At 34.9% G+C, this 11,348-nt stretch overlaps 1 protein-coding gene across 1 annotated transcript in view; it reads left to right on the forward strand.

Moving 5' to 3' along the window:
* Positions 1–11,348, forward strand: part of LOC135198583 (cadherin-86C-like) — a 101,223-nt gene that overhangs the window by 81,456 nt on the left and 8,419 nt on the right. The window contains 11 exon segments of the mRNA XM_064226300.1: positions 509–632; positions 911–1,109; positions 1,378–1,450; positions 2,190–2,342; positions 2,998–3,156; positions 3,732–3,885; positions 4,232–4,407; positions 5,395–5,532; positions 6,275–6,362; positions 8,362–8,474; positions 9,986–10,098. Coding sequence (XP_064082370.1) covers positions 509–632; positions 911–1,109; positions 1,378–1,450; positions 2,190–2,342; positions 2,998–3,156; positions 3,732–3,885; positions 4,232–4,407; positions 5,395–5,532; positions 6,275–6,362; positions 8,362–8,474; positions 9,986–10,098 — 1,490 coding nt within the window.

The following is an 11,348-nucleotide window of genomic DNA, read 5'->3' on the forward strand; positions in this document are numbered from 1 at the left end:
TGCCACCACATAAATACAGCCAGCATCCTCGCCGTAATTCTTTACAGCACCAACCTGTACGTTCAGTTCTTTGTTTAATTTTGTGAGTACAAAGAAAACCTACATGAGTATTTGGCTCATACCCTTTCAATAAATGAAATGAACATCGGGCAACTATTACATGATTTGCCTGTCACAGATATCAGAAACGTCAGCCTCACTGGACAGCTTTATTACAAACTAGATTCCACTAATGAAGCAATCGTCTTTAAGGAGATACATATAAAAATGGTCTCCTTCACAGTATTGTTTATTGTTTCTTTTATTTACAAATTTATTATTTTCATTGTCATATCTAGAATTCGAATGAATTCCTGGTTATTCTTACTCCCTCCTTTTACGTCTTTTTCTGCCTATAAAAATTATAATAATTATTACTATTAAGTTTGATGTAAGTAATACTAGTAGTAGATATGTATTTCTATACTTTAAAACTTTGAGCCAATTAAAGGCCCTTTTCTTTTGACAGGGAGACGAGTTAGTGAAAATTGAAGCAGAAGACGGTGATCGGGGAGATCCTCGAGAGATCAGGTATTCGATGCAAACCTCTTCGACACAGTATGCTCGATTCTTCGCCATAGAAGAGACGACAGGTAAATGAATAATACTTTGGTTGGTTTTAAATGTCATTTCTAGATAATATTATAAATACCCTCAAATCAACTATATATAATATTAATATACTATTATATCTATAAGATATATATTATTTATATATATGTATGTATGTATGTATGTGTGCATGTATGTATGATGCCGAGCGCGAATTTTATTTTCGCAAAGTATGCCTAGTGCTATTGAATAATTCAAATATTTTAAACTCGATAATGGTTAATAGTTTTTTAATAACTTGTTATCTTTGCTTCTGCAGGAGCGATTTTTCTAAGAGACACTGTCAATGCGTTGGTGGAGTCCATGCCAACACTAGAGCCCATTCTAGCAACAGTTACTGGTGTAGAACTGGGCGGGAAAAATACGCGCGCTCCAGCTGAAGAATATACCTCTTCAGTAGAGATAGCATTTGTTATAACGGATGCCGAGATGATGAATCCAAAATTCGTCTACAAACAGTAAGTTCGGTTAAATCGACAGATGCGAGTCATTTTTGTCATTTACTTTTAAAATTTTGAAAGTGACTGATATTCAAGTTTATGAGAGGACGTTTCACCATGAAACATCTCTGACTTACGAAAATAGCTTCGTGATATGTATTGGCTTAATATTCATTACCAACGAAAAATAATGTGTAAAGCGCTTGTTTGATGGAGATTGCTTTTCAGAGCAAAGATTTTCAAAAAAAGGCATCACGTTGACTTATATAAATCTTATGACAAACAGGTACGTTGGTGAGGTTTTGGAGAACAGCCCTCCGGACACCATCGTTGTTTTCCCTAATCGGTTTCTGAAAGAGGTAAGTCCCAGGGGGGAAGGGAGTCTGAGTCAAGCATCATTGGAATAGATTTTCAAATCCTTTTTTTCTTTTGAGTCAGAAGAATGATTCATCGTGCTTATATTTACGGCAATATATTACTGATTACTCTCATTTGTTTCAAGTATTTTTCTATTGGTAGCTTCATGATTTACATTTCCCTAAGGTTAATAACAGGGATTAATAACATGAGTGTTTTCTGGATATTGGCATAAAAAATGATTATTCAGTCAATGTGTTTTTTTTTACTTTTATATTGGTATAGTAGAGGAGTATCATAGTCAGAATTTTATGTGCTGCGCGCGCACGCGCGTGTGTGTGTGTGTATGTGTGTGTGTGTGGTGTATGTGTGTGTGTGTGTGTGTTGAGAGAGAGAGCACAGAAGAGAGAGAGAGAGAGAGAGAGAGAGAGAAAGGAAAGAGGAAGGGCCACCCGAGAGAGAGAGGGGGAGAGAAGAGAGATAAAGAGAGAGATCTTGTATCTTAAATTTCCCAACCATGATGGTCATGCGAATCTCCTTATTCAGGAGTCTTTCTAAAAATTATCTGAGAGGTCGACTGGAAATGGTAGTAGATCACCATATATATTAGTAAATGACATTAATTCTAACCTTGAAAGTAATTTCATAATACTGAGAAACTACTACTATACTGGGGGATCTTCATTAGATAATATATCTATAATTGATATCCAACTCCCTACAATGAATCTTCATTCACAGGGCGTAAGAGGGACATTTTCCTTAAAAATCGAAGGATCAGACGGAATCTTTACTGTCAACCCTAATGTCGTCAGGGATTCAGAGGAATTCGCCATCGTCGTTAAGAATTCCCAACTTTTGGACTACGAATCTAGAACCCGCGTGGAATTCAAGGTGAGGTTTATAGAGCTTTATTTTCATTGCTGATTTAAAGAAGAATAAAAGAAATTTAATTATGCTCTTTAGCGTGAATGAATACATTTAGTGGATATAGAATAGCAAGACGTTGAATCAAAGGTTTCTTCCTCCTCTAAATTATCTTACACAGGGGGATCGACGCGTTTACGAATTCAGTATTAATTAATACTGTAATACTTCCATATGAACTGTTTATATTTATGTGGATAAGAGCAACAATTTGTCCTCTGTATGGAATCTAATGTAATTATTGTAGGATTATCTAAATGTGTAATAAAACATAATAATGCGGTAACTATGGAAATTCCTAGGGTCCTACTCGTTCCCGTTGTCACAAGTGGGTCATTAACTTCCTGGGCAAGCTTTCACTCAATAGAAAGCCACAAGAGAAAGAGATGAATGTAATTTTCATATAAGCGCTTCTTAGAGTGTTTTTTTAATTTTCTTGTGGTCTTTTAATGTGTTCATTTTTATTTATATTTGTTTTTTTTGCGATGATAATTCTTGCAATTGCCATACTTTCGCTCAAGAACATTTTGTGGTGTTTGTGCTATAATAAACCACTGTCTAAGTTTTGTATAAAATTTGAGATGATGATTAGTCATTCAAAAGCATGTGGTTTACTTTGCAGCTGATAGCCGAACAAGTGTCAGGATCCGCGCAGTCCAAGAGCAGCACTGACGTACGTGTCAACATTATAGACGTCAACGACAACTATCCAGTATTCCTGCAAAATTTCTACCGGGCAGAAATATACGAGAACATCACAGCTGGAATGCCCATTGCCAGGGTAAGTACTTTAGTGACAACGTTTGTGAGAGAGGGACGAGAGAGATTAAGGAAGGGGGAGAGGCAAGAGACCGGGAGAGAGAGAGAGAGAGAGATGGGTAAGAGCGATTTTGTGAGACTTCCCAACGAGGGGAATGAATAAAGTTAAGCAGCATAGAACAGTGGAGGTCAGGCTGTATTTACTCTTGGCTTTATAAATAAAGCCATAAAGTTAAGCTGATTCTGGGAAGAAAATCGGAGTGATAAATGTTATTGGATTTGGGAGCCATCATCATTGTTGTTTTTTATTTAAGTTAGACATCCTTTTGGAAGCATAACTACGAATTGATGATTACAATAAGAATTGTCCTTTGGATCACTGCAATAGTCACGCAGTTGTTGGTGACGTAAAGTACCTTGGCAATCAAATATATAGTTTTCTTTATTAGAGCCAATGTTAATTAATCTAGTTTCATGGAACGAGATACTGTGCCGGCGCAAGAGTAGCTGAAAATACACTCAACATGCTTATGAGAGATTTGGAGAAGAAAACTGGAAAGTAAAATATTTTACTGACTCGCACATCTTATATGACAGATTCAGGCCAGTGACCTGGACAAAGGCGACTTTGGAGCCATTCGGTACACTCGATTAGAAGGAAAACTGGTGGAGAGGTTATCACTGGACCCTGTAAGCGGCTTGATTACTTGCGCCACCAACACCCACGAGTTCGACAGAGAGCTAATTCCAGGTTAGCTGATGATTTTCAAGTTCTGAAAATTTGTCATTATTCCGTCCTTTCTGTCCTCATACTTTTATATCTGACATTCTTGAGGATTTTACACTCTTTATTATTCACGGCAGAATGGCATGGGATATATACTGGCAATTCATAATGTGTCAGAATTCTCAGCCAACAGGATTGAAATAAAAAGCTGCATTTGAGACCAAGCAGTTTTGATATGCCTAAAACCGTCAAGATTTTTCAATTCTTATTTTTCTTATGAGAAAGAGGAGAAAAGGCCAATAATGTTAATTTTACCGGTATTTCAATGAACTTGTCTGGACGATTACAGAAAAAAAAAAAAATTTCACAGAGCTGCAGTTATCGGCGGTGGCCTGTGACGACAACGGATTCGGTAACTGCGCTTTCACGAGCGTGTCAGTTATCATCCGTGATATCAACGACGAGGCACCAATCTTTAAGGAGCAGGTGTATAAAGGACAGATGACACCAGACCAGACAGCGCTAAAGGCACCGCTGAGAATTGAAGTAGGTTGAGAATGTATTAGTTTGTTTTTCATTACTTTGCTGCAAGTCATGATTAAATTTGTGGAACTAATGAACTTTTTCAGTAACAAATGTGACGACCAAGTGCACACACATGCATTCTTTACACATGCAAACACACACACACACGCCCACACAAACACACTCACAGACATATACGTATATATATAATACATGGATCTGACTAACCTCACTAGAGGTGGCTCCAGAGAAAGGCAACATTTCAGTCACTGATACATTTAAAATTTAATTCTGAACAAGTAATGAACCCCCTGTACCAGTGACCACCCTTCTGCCCCCATAATTACTGTGCCATTCAGCCTTAAAGTGTACATTCTATCGCTTCCTAGATATAGTAGTAACCTACTTTTACAATATGTCTTTAGCCAGATCTATCCAACACTGAGTCTTTCTCTCCGACTTGTTCGTAACATTTCTAAATCATAAACTTATTTAATTAACTGAACATCGTTAAACCTGAGAAAAACATCGCACATCCCTCTGATCGTTGCTTTAAGTCGACGCTAATTTTTTTACGGTTTCCACCTACTCAACCTCCAAATATTTTACTTTATTAATCCTTCTTACGCCAAGCACTACGAAGACAATATACCTCAACAGCTTCAACCACTTTTTTTATATTCGCATTGAACATCCTCACTTGAGGAAAGTTGACTCAACAATTTCTTCATACGTGTCCACACTGTCTTCCAGAGGCAATCCAAGTTTCTTCCCAGTCTTTATATAACCCATTTTTATCTCTCTCTCTCTCTCTCTCTCTCTCTCTCTCTCTCTCTCTCTCTCTCTCTCTCTCTATCTCTCTCTCTATCTATATATATCTATATATATATATATATATATATATATATATATATATACCAATACATAGGCAGACACCCACACGAAAGCCACGAAACCTCCTGTCCAGTGTTTAAATATAGGTATCATAAGCAAACCCTTCCTAAACAGGCTATCGACAGAGATGCTGAGGAACCAAACAACCAGGTTGTCTACACTCTGGATCCTGGAATTTACAGCAAAAACTTTAGAGTAGACCGGAATTCTGGTGAAGTATTCGTCACTGAACCTCTGTCATCGAATCCACTGGTGAGTATTATTATTATTCATTCAAAATATCCTAAATATCTGATGTCTAGTATTTTAGAAGTCACTGAGTCACTTGCTGATTTGTGGCGTCATTGTCAAAAAAGGAGATTTGTAAAATGAAGTAAATTATGATTATTCTTGCTGTCACTACGCATATAAAAATACCTTCCATATTATTGATCGGGCATATATGAGTCTGCAACAGATCCGCATTTACAAATGCATATGGAACATAACCATTGATAAGAACTCATTAGGAGCATTGCCATAAATATGCACACCTATTTGCATATGAAGACAGGACGTAGTTATGCAGATTTGTATATATATATATATATATATATATATATATATATATATATATATATATATATATATATATATATATATATATATGTATATATGTATATATATATGAACACGTATGTATACATATAATACGTATATGCATATAATACATAAACGCATATATGTATGTACATATATAATGATTAATGTATTTTTATATAAATGTATATGTAAATAAACGTAATAACTAAGCGTGAGTCTACTGCATATTTCATGTAAGGTTGATTTTTCCACCCTTTTTTATATCTTTCTAGTTTGAAAAGATTCTACTCCCGAAAATGTTCCTTTTGCACACGTACTTAGTCTTTGAATTATCATAAAAGGAATATCCCCTCTATCTTTGTCAATCTATCTATCTAAAATGACTAAGTTTTTTTTATCTGCAATTCCATAGATTGGAGCTCTCAGCACAAGGAAGGAAAGAGCTTTCGGGGATGAGCAAGGATCAGTTATCAACCTACAAGTAACAGCAACTGATCAAGGTAAAGAATGGTTATGTATGTTTATCTATCTATCTATCTATCTATCTATCTATCTATCTATCTATCTATATATCTATATATATATATATATATATATATATATATATATATATATACATATGTAGAGAGAGAGAGAGAGAGAGAGAGAGAGAGAGAATATATAATTTCAAAAGATGTTTTAATATGTTTTAATTTCAGCAAACAAGTTAATTATATTGAAAGCTGGTTGCTTGGTTTAAAAGCTGTAGGCCCTATACTCTCAAGTGTCCCAGAGCGGTCATTTGCAGAAGGGAAGATGAAATCTTGTGTGTAACTCTGAACGCCGATTATATCGAGCCAAAGTGAAATTAGTAGTGAATTAAGGATGCAAGTTTCCGTAGATTTTAATAATTCCCGAAGAATTCATAGTAAATTTGTAATTGCTGAATAAAAGTTGTTAAGAAGAAAATTTTGCCAGATTTAAGTTTTATTATATAGACAAAATTCGATTTCAGAATGGAAGTTGGTTGTGATTTCATCACAGTATATAATGTAAGATAGATGTAAATATGGAAATTAGGTGTGTTTTATTTTCAGTATAGCTATTAAGATCGATGTTTGTGAAAGCATGATTATTAAGAAAGCTTTTAATCATAGAGTAGAAGATAATAAAGGTTTTCATTTCAATTTTGAATTAAGTGATATATATATATATATATATATATATATTATATATATATATATATATATATATAAATAACTCGTTAATGGATTGTAAGGACGTAGTGAAATTTCCAAAATCTTCCTTAATTAAAGATTCCTAGATTTTCATTGATTTCCATACTGTGATGTTATTTGCGTTACGGAACGAAGCTTTCTAATATACCTCTATGTGGTCAGCTCAGTTATCTTACAATTCTAGTGAGTAAGAATAGTACCCAGTAATTTATATTTTGCTTTAATGTTATTGAAAAACTATAATAGATTAACATCAACCGTGCATGTGCTGTCTAGGCCAGTCCCTTACGACGCTCCTGATTGACTATTGATAAGCCAATCACAAGGTTGGAAACTCTCTGTCTCTTTCGAGAGTTCACATAGGTAGGATGTATGTTCCGCCTCTCCTGGGGGATACTTTTGAAAGACGTATCCCTAGGAAAGGTGGAACATAGATACTACTTACGTGAACTCTCGAGAGAGACTGAGAGTTTTCAGCTCTTTAATTGGCTTATCAACAGCCAATCAGGAGCGTCGTAAGGGACTGGCCTAGACATCGGATGCATGGTTGATGTGAATCTACCATAGTAATATTTCCAGACATTGTATGCTACGTTGATAAAATAGATATTTATCACTCGTTTACTTACAATTAGACGAAATGAAATAGTTAAAAAGCATTGGTGGCGAAATGCGTAAACTTTTTTATCTGTTGAAAACGGGTAATATGAGAAAGCATTTCAGTTTGGTTGAATGAAACGGAAGGTATATATTCACTTTTTACTTTAGCAAAATGCAGGAATCTAAAGATTTGACGTAGAGAATTTGAAAGAAAGCTAATACTTCTTCTCTGCTTTATGAAAAGGGTAACATTTGGCAACATTTGAAAGCATTGACGACAAAAAGAGGAATAGTTTTCTTCTCTAATTTCTGACAGCACATTACTTTTGAAATCTGAGGTGCTATTATATTAAAAATGAAGAAATATTTTCATGTCAATCATGGTGATGCATGTGCGATCTGTAGCAAACCAGTATTGTTCGTTCGTTTTACTTGTAAAAACATGATGATTGCATCATGTTAGAAGCTTCTAGAAGTTTTGCTTATGATACCTTTCATTTCATACTCGGGGAAACAAATGCATTATTATTTTCCCACACATTACTATTTAGTGCATGAAAAACGGCAAGATTTTGAAACGTATCAGCTGATCAGAAAATTAACGAAGTGTAATTTCCCTATTATACTGCTAATAAAGTACTATATGCTGTGGGTAAACTAGTAGAATTTTCTTCTCTTTTAGGTACTCCACAGCTCAGCAGATCGGTTCCTGTCCAGATCTACACACAGGAATACGTGGAACGACTTGTGACCTTCATTTATCCTAAACCTAAATTTGAAGTGGAGCAGGAGAAGGTATCTAGTTTCATTTTTCTCTTTTCTGTTTTGTATATTTCATCTCTTCATTATTTTTACAATTTTAAGTAAACTTTGTGAGGGTTATCTTTTTTTTGACACTACTAATATTTTCTTATTTTATGAGCAGTTAGTTTGCCTGTCTAGTTACACGAGAATTGTATGGACATTCATGAACATCAGAATCTCCTATTTATTGATATAAATATAAAAAAAATTGCACTAAATTTACACGATTTGTGCTTGAAATATTAAACTATTGGTCTGTAAGATATGCGTAAATGGTATGTCAAAATTCTATCATTTTTCTGAGTAATCAAGAATCAAATATTCGCGCATGCGCATGGCATTGAAATGTAATAAGAAATGAATAATGAGATTAGACATCAGATTTCAGACCAAAACAGTATATTGTTTCCAGGATATTATCTGCGTCAAAAGAAAGAAAAAAAAAATCTCGAAGTCTTTTTGTTACTAAAAGTATATCTTCTGAGTTAATCATGAGCTTATTTTAAACAATTATGATCAGTCTTTAACGTAACCTTGCATCACATATTCTCAAACAATAAAAACTTAGAAGGTTTATTTCATTGTGAATTTACGAAAATGTACCCTGACTAAAAAGCTGCGTTACTCTGGAATTTTCATACACACTGAACAAAATTGTATTATTTATGTAAATGATATTACCCATAAAAACATTTATAGGCGTTTGATCGTATGAAGACAAATGCGAACCTCCAGGAACGGCGAGGAATAAACTTGAATGATACAAAACAAGAAAATCGTTTCTTGTTCATTATATACATGAAATTATCCTCTCTCTCTCTCTCTCTCCCCTCCCTCTCTCTCTCTCTCTCCTCTCTCTCTCTCTCTCTCTCTCTCTCTCTTTGTCGCGCGCCCGCGCACATACACACAGTGAACGAAACCTGAACGTTTCTTTAATTTCAAGATAATAACCATAGAATTGCAGGCAAAATTTTAGCTCTTATTAATTAATTCGGAAGACAGTTATTACGTAGAAATGATTTCCTTTGTCATCTTGTGTCCGCTGCTAATTCAGCATCTGTTATTGTTTATGAACAAAGGAGTTACAGGAATAAGGGACCCCACACTAAAGATAAAGCTGTTTCAATACATGTGATATCTTGAATTTTTATTTTAGCTTTGTTTTCTCCAAATATATTCCAAATTGGTACAGTTTTGATAACTATTTTTTCATCTTCGCTTTGTAATTGTTGTTTTCCTTGTGAACATTCTTTTCTAGTTCTCATGTTCTCCCACTATTGCTTTATTGTGATATCATCCAGATATATTCCTATGTCGGGTATTTTTTTTATGTGTTATTGACACTCCTGTTCGAAAATGACTATTCATTTATCGTCTTCATGATCCTTTGACCTTTTTAGTAACCATCCAAGGTTACTACCAAGTGAGAGCTTTTCTTTTTGACTGTTGTTTTCCTATTGGATATCCTTACCGATCCTCAAATTCTTCTGCCCTTTTTGCAGCGTGAGATCGAGGCAATGCTGGACGCTCTGACGGGCGGCAACACCAAGATCCTGAACGTGGAGCGCTTCAGTAGCCAAGATGACACAAGGTCGAACGGCTTGACCAAGGAACTGTAAGATAGTGGAGGCCATTCGGTGTGAACATGACTATTTAATGTCTTAACCCCACCCTCCCCTGCCCCAGGCCCTTCCCATTCCCTGTGTGATGTTGTTGCAAATTTGTTTCACTGCTGAATTGCTGTTGTTCTTCAATGTTGCTCATTCGAAGCTGTACATGTTTGCTTAACAAAACTAAACTTTTTGCATTTTCACTGTTGATTGCATTCGATGTATTATATGGCGTAAAGATGAATGTCTAAATAGGTAAGAGATGTAAATGCTACTTGTAAGTGGAAGGATATTTAAGTATAAATAGATAAAATTCAATAAAAATGCTATAAAGGAATGCATATAATCTTTATAGATACGGTAGGTAACTGTGAACCTAAACTATCCAAATCTAAACTACAGGAGTTCCCCAGCTATCTTCATATAAATGGTTTTCAATATTTCGGAGGAATATGGGAATGTTTATCACTCATTTCAAGAGACAATGGGGATAATTTCAGAGATATATTTACAAAGGTTTTTATACTGATGATGAAAACATCAATATAAACCGTGTCTTCAGATATTTGATGTCTCTCTTTCTTTATTATTCAAATCCATGGATAAAATAGACTAATATTTTTCGCTAGAAGATATGATATTGAAAGCAAACTGCGTTACTTGGTGTTATCACTATCACTTTTGTGTACATTATGCAAATAAATGTGTGTGTGTTCACTTTTCTCACCGGCAAGCCTTAATTGCCAGAGTGACATTTAGCACATCTTTCAGAAAGTAAAAATCACAAAAAGGTACCGAAAGCAGCCAGCTACAATTGACTGAACTTCATGATTACCATAAAGTTACCCTACTATTTTTCATTAGCTGCATTACAAAACACTTTTGTCAGCAGGCATTCCGTGATCACTATTTCCTACAATAACTGGTTTATAATTGTTTTTATATAAATCCATAACTTGATGTTTGTTGCTATTCTCCACTACAGCTAAAATGATGTTACGAGAGTGGAAATAAAGTGTAAAGTTGCAGGTCACACACCAACACCATCACCAACACCTGAAGTCACGTGATGTCATTTTCGCACTGACTCCACTGTCTTAAACACTAAAGTTGTATCACTTTGACAAATGATTTGCCTGGTCGATGTAAAGACAAATTTATTTGTGCTTAAGACGATATTTCTTGTAGTGTTACTTTTATTAAATTCAAATAATAAATATTAGGAAAAAAGGAGTTTCAAGAATATCAAAACAAG

This window comes from Macrobrachium nipponense, chromosome 22 (assembly GCF_015104395.2).
Source record: "Macrobrachium nipponense isolate FS-2020 chromosome 22, ASM1510439v2, whole genome shotgun sequence".
Classification (NCBI taxonomy): Eukaryota; Metazoa; Arthropoda; class Malacostraca; order Decapoda; family Palaemonidae; genus Macrobrachium; species Macrobrachium nipponense.